The following is a 13,779-nucleotide window of genomic DNA, read 5'->3' as shown; positions in this document are numbered from 1 at the left end:
GGGCGAGCGATCAATATAATCAGATGGTCGTTGCATTCAGTGCACACCCGAAATGACACCGTATACAAAAAGTCAGTTTCTGGTCCACAGTCCCATGTCCCCCCCCCCCTTTTTTTTTACGCGTGGCTTGGTGAAAGAGGGCACTGTAAGGCTTGTTAAGTTTAACAGCCTCTGGTTACTAGTCGGCTTGCTAACGTTTTTGTTATAATTTTTCTTTTAATGAAAGTTAGCACGGGAGATGAGCGATCATGCAGGAAGGAAGGAAACAAGTGTTTCCTCTCTACTAGATTGTGACTGAGGGATTGATGAATATGGAAATCAGTCACATATTATGTTAGCTTTCATCTCTCTTTACAGAGTGTAAAGTCCCTTTTATCATCGCTTCCTGCCGAGAAGATAGTTGTACATTGAACCAGTCGAGATAACAGGATAATAATGTCCAAGTTCATAGAACCTTTCAATGTAATAGTAGGTAACGTAGCAAATAAGGCAACATGAGAACTTTCAGAGAACATTTGGTCAGTTGTCTCAATGCTGAGTGGTAGTATGTTTACACTTCCCTCCATTGGTCATGCATTTAGTCCAACTTATTGTACTAGGTGTGGCATCTTGATCAGAAAATCTGCTGCAAGTTATTGGAGAGTGGGGAAGGGGCGGGAGGTATAATTTATGCTACCACATAAAGGAACTCAAAAGTAACTTCAGATAAAAAATACCAATATGACTGATACTCCAACGGTTTACCCGGTTTGGTAGGTAGCACTTTCTTCTCAAATAATTTCCTAATCGTGCTTCATCATCCCTCTCTACCTTTCTGTGTATTACTGTTTCTGACTGCTTCATGCCCAAGTATGGCTTTATGTGACTCACTTTTCTGTGCCTGTGATGCATTTGTAATTTGGTGTTTGACTCACATATACAGTGTAAGTACAATTGTGTGATACCGCCCTAATCCCATAGATGCCTAACCCTGATTTGTTGTGATGGCGCTTGTCCGTTTCTCCTTTCGTCGGCAGGCACGCAAATGTTACTGCCAAGTGGCAAAAAACTGCCAACACACCAACTGATTTGCATACACACCAGTGCGATCACCGAACACATATAAAGTTTTTGACCCAGGCGTGAACTTATCTGTGGTATCACTGATTGATTTCAAAGGGGTTATCTTTATATAGCATGGCCAACAGTCCTGAGCATAAGAAGCTGAAAATGGATCCAACAGCGAAGGTAAGGGTTGCTCAGGAATAAAAGAATATCTGTTTGGAATAGGCCTAGGTCCACTGTCATGAATTATCGATCAGAACATGCCTATCCCACGTCGCACTTGGGAAAGTTGGGCCCAAAATATTCTTTCACATCAAAACGCTGGTTTGATTATAATAATGGTTTCCCGATTTGGGTTTTCCGTATTAGTGCTTCCTAGAAATAGTACTACGTGGCCACGTATTATCAATTAGGCCTATCACTCGTTCAGTCAGTGGTTAATGTTATGCGGCCTGCTAGTGCTAGTAGTAGTAATACCTTAGTAATAGTATTCACGTAGCCTACGTGCTGTTAGTAACTAAGCTAGGCACCTCACTTTAGTTTAGCAGTGTTGAAATAATGCAATCATCTAATTAGGTACTACTAATTATATTGCATCGAAATGTCGTTACTTATGACTGCCTTTTACAGTTGTTTTAGATCCATGCAGGCCATCCGTCATCGTTAGACTAGAGCTAGGGGCCTAGACCATTCTTTACGTACTAGGCCAGAGTACTACTACTACTACTAGACTACTAGTGGGTAAATGGTATTTCCACTTCTGGCCTAGCCTATGCCAAAGTCAAGTGAAGATCTAGTCTAGCAAAAAGCTGTATGAGATTTTGTGGAATATGTAGACATTTTCATATATGTTAAAAGTGTTAGTTTTTGTGCCAATTCTATGTTGGCCTACTTAAGGCTTGCGTTCGTCTTCGTTTGCATGAAATTTCAAATTATTGATAGAAGAACTGTCTCCTGGAGGCTACTGACCTGGAAGCCTTGATTTGGGGTACAGTGATGGACTCATCAATGACACAATATGAGAAAGAGGACAACATATAGTCTGGTTGATTTATAACAAATTGATTCCTTTATATTGCCATTTGTGATAGTAGTGCAGTGAGGGGGGGGGGGGGGAGGAGGTATAGGAAATACCCGGGGTGATTACTAACCAGTAGGAGGAAGGTAAGTGCTGCTAATTGCAAGAGAAATGTTTTCACGCTGAATGGTAAACAAAAATGGTCCTTGCCTTTGGATAAAATATGATAATAGGTTATCATTTCCAAACTTATCTTGATGACTTCATAGTTGCTGGCCTACATTCATTCCCCAGTTATCAGCTACAATCAAGTTTATATCAACATTACTTTATATGTGTAGATTTATTTGGAATCTCAGTTTGCGTTGAAAGATTGGTATTAGATACCACATAGTAATCAGCTGATTGAGCCACATTAAAATTTATTTTTAGCAAAAATCAATATGAACCTTAAACATTGGTACCCTTAGATGAAAATTGTTGCTGATTTTGGTCTGAAATTAGCATCGCGATTATGTTCGTCAAAACCAGGGAGGGGGTGCTTTCCTGAAAACAAAAGACTGTGTGCTTATGTTGATTGGTAGTCACTTTTTCAATGGAAGACCAAAGGCCATATATTGTTTATATCTGATGATTCTATAATAAAGGGACAAAGAATGGCAGTCTCTCTACTCTTTCTGATATCACCATGCACGTTTCCTTTTCACAATCTCAATCACTCGTTACCATTGCCTTTGAACCATAGAAAAAATATATGCTAGAGAACTACAAGTCATTGGATCTTCCACATCCTTTACTGTTACATAGCAGATTTGCTGTAAACAAGTTCTCATCAAAGTGGATAGGGGCAAAAGGGTTGTACGTGATGAACAGTTTTTTTTCCCTCCAAAAATTCAGTTCTGCACTTTGAAATCATATCGAATGAACTTCATTTTCATTTCTGCTCTAACTGAAGTTGGTGTATTGGATTTTAGTGTAACCGATATGACTGTCAGAAATGTGGATCAAATTTCTGTTGCATCATGATATCTTTAAAGGCGGACATCTGCATGTGTCTGTTATACTCAGAAGATGATGCTTTACTTCATACTGTGTCAACAAAAGCCTCATTTGGATATACTCCTTGAAAGGACAAAATCATGTTCCATCATTCTTCATCAACAACTGCATTGCAAATATCTCAAATAAATTTTTCTCCAAATTCCAGTTCTGCCCTCCACCCCCCCCCCACCCGCCTCCAACCATTCACTTGTCTCGCTTTCAACTTCTGACCCAGCCCATACCTTAATAATCATGTCTGTTTTGATATCTTGAATAAAGAAGTGAAATTCGCTTGTCAATTTATTTTCTCTCTTTGAGTCGTTTGAATGTGTACTTTGTTTTATTTTGTTACATGTATGTATTGCAAATATATTTACTTAAGTTCTGTACCTCTAAAAATCTCATTGTATGTACCAATTATAATTTCACATATCCTGTGCATAGCATAGCTAACGCTGGTAACTTCTTACACCGTGCCCTGTCGACGCCAGGTCCCTGTCCACTACATACTCTATGATCACCTTTAAAATTTAAAATTATCTTGTTTTGTACATGGTTGTTGAAGACTAGACTGTCTCCCATGTACAATACTTCTGTGATTATTACTTTCAGTAGTGTAAACAAAGCTTGCATTGTTCTCAAATTGTTATGGATTGACTCAAAACTTTTTTGGAATGCTCTCTGAGGTTCTTAAAGAGAAGACTTTGTGTACTGTATATACCTTTGTGCAATTTGTTAAACAGCAAAACCTGCATTTGCCTTAGTTTGATTTAATAGTGTTTAAGTGTTAGGAAGCCAACACTCTACTACAGTATGCTGTGTTCAGAGACTTCCAAGGCAAGGTGCACAGAATGTTGTTTCAAAGCTACAGGAGCAGATTGGAAATTTTCTCTTCAATAATCTGCAGTTGTTTTGTTGGGTTAACCAACTTCCTTCTATTAGTGTTTGACTGATCTGAGAGAAATCTTTTTTCTTCTTTAAAGCCATGTTTTATTGATTCCAAGGGGAAATGGTGCATCAAGCTGAATCACCAACTTTCCTGACCCTTAATACTAGTCTTTGACAACAAAACCAATCTAATTCTCATATATAAAAAGAAGGGCAGGCTAAGTACATCAAAATGTGAAGTTTTGTAGGTCATTAGTAGGCAAACTGTCAGGCCCACAACCCAGGAGGACCGAGCCAATACCTACCTGACCCCCACACCTCAGAATCAATGCTCAGAATTCATGAAGGATAGCTTCTAGACTATGTATGTCTGCAAGCTCCCAAAACTATATATAAAATTTACTGACATCTGGAATGAAACCATGATCCACCAAAAAAGAGTTTTTGCAAACAACCTTTCCGTTGCACCGCATATTTTAACAGACGTTCGTTGTAGGCCAAGGATAATGCGCAGGTTGACAGCCCTGCTGAAAATGAAATCCAAGACGTTGCTTTGTTTGTAAGGTTTTGCCTCTGCCAATCTCGTAGCGTGGTCGTCGAATATCTATTCACTCAGTGCTTTACATGTGATCAGATCCCTGTGCAGTTACAAAACCCAAAGGAGTCCAATACAGAAAGATTTGTATCCCACAAATATTAATTTTTAATACTTTTTCACTCGCAATCCTTCGAAGTTGATGATCGGTAGAGGACGAAGCACACAATGTAGGTGTCGTTGCTCTCGGTACCTTATTGCATACAAATGTGGCAGATTAAGTTTCTTCCCAGTTTATACAGAAAAGGATTACCGGAAACTTGTTTTTGTCACTTTTCTGGATTAATATGTGTTTTAAATATGATAAGTGATTTATTGTTTCCACTTTTCAGTTTCATGATTTTTCAGGAATGTATGACGTCCATCACGATAGATTAGGAACCGCCATTTACGTCACTAGGTCGGGAGATGTTTTTCGTAAAACCCTGTTTAAGGAAGTTTATCATATTTTTTCCTGAACAAACTATTTTAAAACCATCATCCCACTTTGTAACTTTTCCTCAGTTCAACTTTGCCACTGGTGACATTTTTGTTTGATATTTTTTAAATTAATGTCTCAGTTTTATGTGACGCACCTCCCAGAATGGAATTCAAGTTTTTTTTCCTCCAGATCTACAGTACGTAAGTTTGTGTATGTGACTTTGAAAAGTGTGATCATAGGAACCTTTTTATAATCTACCAAAATCTTAACCTTTATGTTGAGTAACTTTTGCAGAGTGATCTTGACAGTGATAAGGTTGCCTCGATAACTAAATCATATTGACAAGTCATAAACAAATTTTTATATGAGCTGTCACCCGATTGGTCGAGGTATACCGTGGTGGAACGTACTACTTTTGTGCAGGTGATTCCGTTTTGATTATATATATTTCATGCAGACCTTGATATATTTGAATACCACTTATGTCAGTGTGGAGACAATTTTTTATGACAGGCTCTGCTTTTGTAAAGTTCCCAGGTCCCAGACGGTATCAGTTATGACAAGTGTTATCGCATGAGATATAGAGCAGTCTATAGTACATGTTCAAATGCTCAGACTGTTAGATTGAAATCAGGGTTACATAGATTTGGTCAAATAGGTCTACCAAGCCTACCAAGTATCATTCAAAACCAGGGTGTGGTTGTCCAAACTCTGGCATCCATCCCCTACCCTTCCACAACCCCCTTCAAACCCCCCCTCTTGACTTTTCTCCACTGGTAAGTGGAAGTTAACAAGCAAATGATCAGTGGCTTTGATTATACAGTATCAGTACTTACGTAGTATAACAGAAGAAGTCAAAAAGCAATTGCAAAACTTTAAATCAAAAATGTCAAATCAATGTCAAACATTATCCACTCAGACAGTTTCCATGAGGAGTTGGTTGCATACTCACTGTTAAAAAGTGCCTCATATCTTCATCTCAGTTTGTAGTTTCCTCTCACTATGGCTCCCAAATATGCTAGAATGTTAGATTATGGTCACCCATGCTCAAATTTCAACAAGCATCTTACAGCAACTGTATGAGTAATCATCCAAACTTTAGATAATAACAGAATTATCTGCTTTAACAATAATCCACATAGGCTGGGTCTCATTTGGAAGATCAGAACCTCTGGAAATATTTAGCTACTTAAATTTTGGTTCAATGCTGATGTCATTTTAAGGTGCAAGCTGGAATGACCAAAGCTTCTGTAAGGATCCGTCTCCAAAGGATACAGTCAGCTGGTAATTTGTTTTATAGATCAACTTTTTAAATTGATTCTGATACTAAAAAAACAATTAAGCTTAAGTGGCATGTCGTAAGCTTATACCAGTCAAATTTCCATTCAAATGATGAATTAAAAGTTAACCTTTTTGGAATGAACCAATAATGCAGGTTACATAAATTTTATCGGTAGGTTACTGACATGAGAAGGTAAAGATGATGGTTACGTAAGGGAAGCGTTAAGTACTAGCTGCGTAGTAAACATTTGTTGAAAAAATCTCAGATTGTAATTATGAGTAATTACTAAATAGGTTTGTTAAACTTGTGGACAAAAAAGCTCAGAACTGCTTTGATATAAATAGTGCAGTAGTTGTAACTTATTAATGCAACACTGTCTGCAAGAATTTTTGTGTTTGGTATAGACACATAACCCCATAGAAATTCCTGCTATGGTTAATACCATAAAAAAAAGTGTATCTATGCCAGGGTTGTCCAACCTTTTACAGAGGAGGGCCACATGGAATGATTATGATGAAGGAGAGGGCCGCATGAACCTTACGCTCGATTTTTTGCCCGAAGCCCAAGGCAACAAAATGTGAGCACTGCGCGCGGAGCGCACTGATTTATTTTCCTTCCTGATAAAACAGATGAATAAAGTACAGTACAACCGCCCCCCCCCCCCCCCGCTGAGAGTGTCACACAAATTAACTGACCTGTATGCAGTTAATTTTTGAATGATTGATTATATAGCTTCAAATTGTTATCAATAAATCTGCTCACTAAAATTTCGCACCGTACAAGCATCTCTGGCAGGCCGGACGCAACCCTGCGGCGGGCCGGACTGTAGCCCGCGGGCCGTAGGTTGGACAACCCTGATCTATGCTCATCCTTTAGATGTTGCTAGGGAAAGACCAGCAAGATAAATAGAAACAGCCATGCACAAATTCAAATTAGGGTTATTTATGCTGGTATGAGTCGAGTGGTGGCCATATGCTCATTGTTAAATACTGTAAACTGATAACGGATGGTATGCGCACATAAAGTAAGCAAACTTAGGGTATACTTTATTGATTTTTAATTTTCAATGGTTAGAGATGCTGGGCTTGGAAATATTGATAAAGCAGACAATAATTTTTATGTCGAATGCATAAGTCATTGTCATACTGTTGGCAGTTTCTGTACAAGACCAAATATCTTGGATGAAGTCTGTATCAATTGAGTATTTACAATTATTAGAATTACTCTGAAGGATGCCAGGAACTCAAATAATGTTCACTCTTTTTTATAAAATAATGTTCACTCATTTTGGAGATGATACTTTACTGTCATCATTATAACATTTGTCATTTGTCCACAGTGATACAGTTTTGTCTTTAATGTAAATGTTCACCTGTAAATGTAAATGTTTAAAAGTAAATGTGTCGATATAGCCTTCGCAAGGATACGACTGATATGTGTGATGAGTTGAAGCATATTCCATCTGTGCGAAAATGGTCGAGGCAGTAAGGTGATGACATCTTCAAGAAAAGAGAAAGTTTCAGATCATCATTTATAACCTTAAAAACACCCAAGCTTCTCAAATATTCTTATGAGCTAAAATGTGTAGTTTCCTAATCAACTCGTGTATGAACTCTTTATCAAATATGTATTCAACAAATTCAAATTGTATAACAGCAATAGATCTGCATCTCAACTGAGTACAGAACTTTGTTTCATGCCATGTAGTATATTTTTTATTGGGGGGAGGGGGGGTGGAGGAGTGAGGGTGAGATGGAAGTTGGCAAGAAAGTTAAATGGATACAGCTATTGGCTATCCATGCTGTCAGTTACTTCAAGAATGTTTAGGATAAGGGGGTGGGAGTGGGGGGGGGGGGGGCAAGGATTGAGGAGTTGGAGATGGCAAGAAAGGAGCAAAAGTACTTTCCTCAATGGTGGTTAGCTGATGACACTGATAAATTAAAGAAACTTGCAAATTTCATACTTATCTAGCTACTGATATTAATTTGCATGTGAAGGGTTTATACCAGTTTATGTAGATAGGCTCAGCTACTCTAATGCATAGCTTGTGATAAGAGCGGTTTGTGTCTGTATTGCCGAACCAGGTATCACTGTTCTTGCAGTGTTTGTAACCCTCAGCCTGGGTCGCACTTGTGTGAGGAAAGAATTTATGATCAACTTTAACCCTTTATTATTGCTATAAAAAAATGTTTAACTAAACAAACAATACCAATGGAGACAGTAAAAGATAGCAAAAAGTTCAGATTCTTTTCTATGCACTAAGACCTTTCACCAGATAAATTGTTTATAGCAGGTTTTAGGGTTTTTAGGAGATGTTTGACATGAAACTAGTGAAAACAGTAAGATTCAAAATTGTGCTAAAATATTTCCATAGTGAACCTCTTCCATTCTTTTTAATGTATTGTTGGTGTCACAGACTGCTACCCTAGAAACAGTGAAGGAAGCTCACAAATATGTAACATTGTTATTAGTTAGATTACCTTTAACCGACTCCTGGGAAAATGTCTAGTTGTTGGAAACTTCTGTCAAGGAAAAATCATTGTATTCTGGTTGAGTACTGAACCCTTGGTCAGCAAGAATATAAAACTGTTAGTTGTTGTATACAGTAGAATGGTATTTCCTCTTTCAGAGAGGCTCAAGAGGGTAGGGGATGGGATGTGAGATTTTCCTCTTTCAGAGAGGCACAGGATGGTAGGTGATGGGGTATGAGTTTTTCCTTCTTTTCAGAGAGGCACAAGAGGGATGGAGCGTGAGTTTTTCCTCTTTTGTCATTTTGTGGATCATCTTCAATGTTAAAGTTTGGCAATATAGTGTAACAGTGGTGAGAGCTATTTATCACTCATACAGCCTTCTGATCACACCACGTTACTACACATTGAACCATGTTACTTCAAGGGGGTGAGAGTTGCACGACAACAATTGTATCTATATTTTCTGCCCTAGTTAATCTAACTTTATCAAAGAAATTGGTTTGTAATGTTACCCTTATTAATTCAATTTGGGTCTTGAATACTGCCATCAGACGTTTGGAATGACATCAGCTATGGTAATGTTCCTGAAACTTTTGTCAAGCTGAATAGTAAAAGTTTGTACAGTTAGTAACAACTACTGCTTCTTCGTTACAGGATAACACCCGTTGTAGATCTGTCGTCTTACAAGAATTAAAGCTACGTTTCTCTTGTTCAAGAAATCTCTCCAAACTCCTGTAATATCTTTGCCAACCGACACCTATCCATTAAAGGAATTTAGAAGTATAATCTTTTCAACGGACAGTATCAAAAAAATATTTTTGTTGTCCACATGACCATCAGCCTCGCACCAATCATACAATCTTTCTTTCTTTAAATCTGAAAAGCATTTTCAAGGGTATTTTGTCTGGCACTTATGATCACTCCCATCTTTGATCAAAGCACTTATCTATAATGGATAACATTGTTTCTACATAATATCAGAACTGCTGATTGGTACCATGTCTTTTAGAGGTCTTTATCTCACCTGCCATTATTAATCACAGTCCAAACTTGTTTCAAGATATGTTTCCACCCACTCCCGAATGGCGTGATGGTTTCATGTCTCACAAGCAGCATTCACTGTGAAGTATAAGGGCAAGTAAACTATATTGTAATCATCCCCGCCCCCCCCCCCCCACTTGATCAAAGATTAAGTAGCTATCTCGTTCATTCATTGATAGAACTAGATAAAAATATAAAAGATTAAAATGTCACTATTCTCTATGATGCAGGCATGACATTTCATGTTATGTTTGCAATCTCTCCAAAGAGATTTAGTGATCTGGCAACGGCTGGCCCCAATGTTAATCATTGGATCCACTTAGTACATGTACCATGTGTGTTAAAATTAAATATATGTATGCGCTAAACTATGTAAACTCTCCCACTGTTACTTCCTGTTTAATTAATGCAGTAATTTGTCTATCCTTGATAGCTATAGCGTGAAGGGTAAAGCATGATTGGGATAAGTATAATTGCAAACTTGGAGTTGTTTGATTAAAAGTCTCGATGAATGAACACTGTCAGTTGAATTCACGCTTGGATGAATTCAACGATGGAATGAGTCCGTATAGGTTGATGGAATTAACCTCTGATGTATTACCATACTTCTCGAGTTGAATGGTTGGCTGAGAAACCTTGGTTGTCATGGGTTCTTGATTCTTTTTGAATGGGTAAGAAATGGGTGAGGTGGAAGCCAGTGGTGGGTGTATGTTGGATGTAAAAATGAGACCGTATAGGTTGATGGAATTAACCTCTGGTGTATTGCCATACTTCTCGAGTTGAATGGTTGGCTGAGAAACCTTGGTTGTCATGGGTTCTTGATTCTTTTTGAATGGGTAAGAAATGGGTGAGGTGGAAGCCCAGTGGTGGGTGTATGTTGGATGTAAAATGAGACCGTATAGGTTGATGGAATTAACCTCTGATGTATTACCATACTTCTCGAGTTGAATGGTTGGCTAAGAAACCTTGGTTGTCATGGGTTCTTGATTCTTTGTGAATGGGTAAGAGATGGGTGAGGTGGAAGACCAGTGGTGGGTGTATGTTGGATGTAAAATGAGACCGTATAGGTTGATGGAATTAACCTCAGATGTATTGCCATACTTCTCGAGTTGAATTGTAGGCTGAGAAACCTTGGTTGTCATGGGTTCTTGATTCTTAGTGAATGGGTAAGAGATGGGTAATGCGGAAGCCAGTGGTGGGTGTTTGTTGGATGTAAAGATTTGCTATTAAGCTGATGAATTTGGGGTGTACCCCTAGTGGCACAGCAATCCATTGACAACTCTGAGTACCATGTACAAATGTAATGCAGAAGGTATTGTATGTTACAGTGTGCACGACTCGGTTAGCAGGAGTTACGATTTATAGTTTTGCATTCACCTTATATATTTCAGGTTCCATCCACAATAGATCTGCTTATTGGCAAACATTGACAGAGGGATGGCAAATATCATCGTATGATTGACCTTGAACAATATTTATGACAAGTTTGCAAATACTTTTTGCATACCTTTCATATACTGTATATAACTGAATATCTACAGTAACAAAGTATTATAAAGTACACTATAACATAGGTCTAGTGACATGTTGAATATATGTCTTAACTGTCACTCTATAATAAATGGGTTTTATTGACACCCTCATAGCTGTAGCAATATTTTATGAAACCCATCTCAAACAAATCTCTACAAATTTTATAACTTTACAAGTATGCATTGGTTTATATGTCACCTTCTTCGAGAGGAGACTCCGAAAATTCTCTTTGTATTTGATTGTTTAACTGTTAAAAATAATTTTATTTATTTATTTAGTCTTTGGATACTTGAGATAAGAAGCACTATCATTTCATCAGTGTAAGTATTTAGTTAACTTGTTATACTATATGTCTGCTGTGTAAATGAGTATACAACAATGACCATATTAGCAACCCTTCAATTACAAGATCAGCCTTTAAGAAAGTTTGCTTGGATAGTCTTAACTGGAACATGTGTCCAAAAGGTTCAAAGTTTGTATATCTAATTGTAACAAGACCAGTCCTGTGTGGTGGGCTATTAGCAAAGTATTAGCAAGTATAAATATTTGAGTGTTTATACTGAAATCAAGCTAATTGACCAGAGGTCACATACTACTCACTACTTTAGCCCTAGAACAGATAACTTAATTTGCAATTTGATGTAAAGAGACTTGAATTTACAGTTTAAATGTATTTATAACATTTCTATAAAACCAGTGGTAATACTGACCACACAGGCTCTTAACAGCTTTATTATACATACATGTCTGTGTTATCAACAGACACATTGCAAACCAATAACTGTCCTATGATTTCTGTCAGTTTTATTATCGTCTCTTACCATAAACGTGTGTTTATATGTATGGAGTATATCACACACCTGGGTGCACCTCTCAAATTCAGGTCATAACCTTTACTGGAGATTGAATGTTTTATTTGTCAGTGACAGTGTCTTCCAAAGTGACTGTGGGTAAAGGGGACTTTAGATTCACCCTTCATTTGATAGATTGTCCCCCCTTTCATCTTTAAGATGTGATTGTAGGGGAAAGGTCAGACCCTATTTCGAGTTTAAAGAAAGCAGCATTGTAAACACGCTAAATTAAAAGTCACAGTTGTACTGTACACTGTTACATACAGTACAGTGTGTAACATAATGTTGAGCACTATCAGTATTGTAATGATAATGGGCCTTAATTAGAATTATTATCATTTCATTTATCTTTCAAATGATTACATGTCTTACTGTTTATACTTTTTTGACATGAGAACTGAGATAAGGAGAATGAGATAGTATGTTTAATAAAGTTAATAAACAAACCTAGAGCCAAGTTTAGTTGAACCACTAAGTTACAACAGTTTGAGATGATATGGCACAATTTGAAACCAAATGTGACATCATTTGCCCAAACCTGAAAGAAAGAAACAAATCTTCAAGTTGTTTTGTTAGTTTCATTTATATATTTGTTGCTTGTTTTTTATCTTGGTTTTTGGCTACAATGCTATTCAAGTGCAAAGAGTTAGAACAGTTTTTGTACACATGAACCATGGTAGTTTTGTAAAATATAAAAATTTCAAAAGCAGTCAAACTTAGACACAAAAATTGAACGTTAATGATTCCCTGTGTACAAGAGTAATGTTGAGATTATTATCTTAAAGGCATTGAAGACTCGCCCCAAACCCCGCGTGGCCATCTGAAAAAGTGAACTTTCTTTTGCTTGCAAGTGAGGTTTGTTCTTGTCGCTACAAAATGCAGACAGTAATGAAACGCGATACCTTAATTGTTATCTTTAGCTTGACCTGAGATGTCCATCGCTGTATCGTTTATATACTGTGCTGTGGGTATTGACTGCAGCTGTATGTACTGACTGTGCACTAGTGACTAATTACCGACAGTAGCAAGCTGTGTGTGTATTTTCTGGGATTGATGGTGGGTTAACACTTCTGAAACTAGGTCAAATTACCGGCATGAGACGTTTCCTTTTACGCGAGTCTTCACACCCTTTAAGAGCATTGCTTGTTTTCTCATCAGCAACCCTGTTTAATAAATTCACATATTTTCATTAAATCCAGTGTGTTAGACTTGTTAAAACAACAATATAACCAGAGAAAGAATGACTTGTAATCTTTGAGTGCATGTGTAAATTGGTCAATTAACTTCCTTCCTTCGATAGACAAGCACCTGTCTGGGGGTACTTCTGACTTTTCACCTGCTTTTATTATTACTACGAATATCAGTACTTGGCCACATGGCGATACAAGAAAGTGACTGGTTATGAGTTCTTTAAGAATTGAAGCATAGATTATTCTTGCTCTATATCTGAGAGAAATACTTTCTTTAACGTAGTCAGTTTTCCCAACAGATTCTCAGTAAATTTGCCATTTATTTTGTCATTACTATGCTGCAAGACTTGAGCCTTTATATTTCCTTTCTGTTTAAATTCCATCTTATCCTATTTATATCCCAG

At 37.5% G+C, this 13,779-nt stretch overlaps 1 protein-coding gene across 2 annotated transcripts in view; it reads left to right on the top strand.

Moving 5' to 3' along the window:
* Window positions 1-1,071: 1,071 nt before the first annotated feature.
* LOC139968695 (bifunctional 3'-phosphoadenosine 5'-phosphosulfate synthase-like) overlaps window positions 1,072-13,779 on the top strand; it is a 33,197-nt gene continuing 20,489 nt past the window's right edge. Inside the window, exon 1 of one of the 2 annotated variants that reach the window (XM_071972993.1) lies at window positions 1,072-1,227. In XM_071972993.1, coding sequence (XP_071829094.1) covers window positions 1,177-1,227 — 51 coding nt within the window. In that variant the 5' untranslated portion in view covers window positions 1,072-1,176. The remainder of the gene's footprint in view (window positions 1,228-13,779) is intronic. The other variant, XM_071972992.1, reaches the window with a different exon arrangement.

Source organism: Apostichopus japonicus, chromosome 6 (genome assembly GCF_037975245.1).
Source record: "Apostichopus japonicus isolate 1M-3 chromosome 6, ASM3797524v1, whole genome shotgun sequence".
NCBI classification, from domain to species: Eukaryota; Metazoa; Echinodermata; class Holothuroidea; order Aspidochirotida; family Stichopodidae; genus Apostichopus; species Apostichopus japonicus.
The sequence above is the reverse complement of the archived record's forward strand: the minus strand, read 5'-3'. Positions and strand labels throughout refer to the sequence as shown.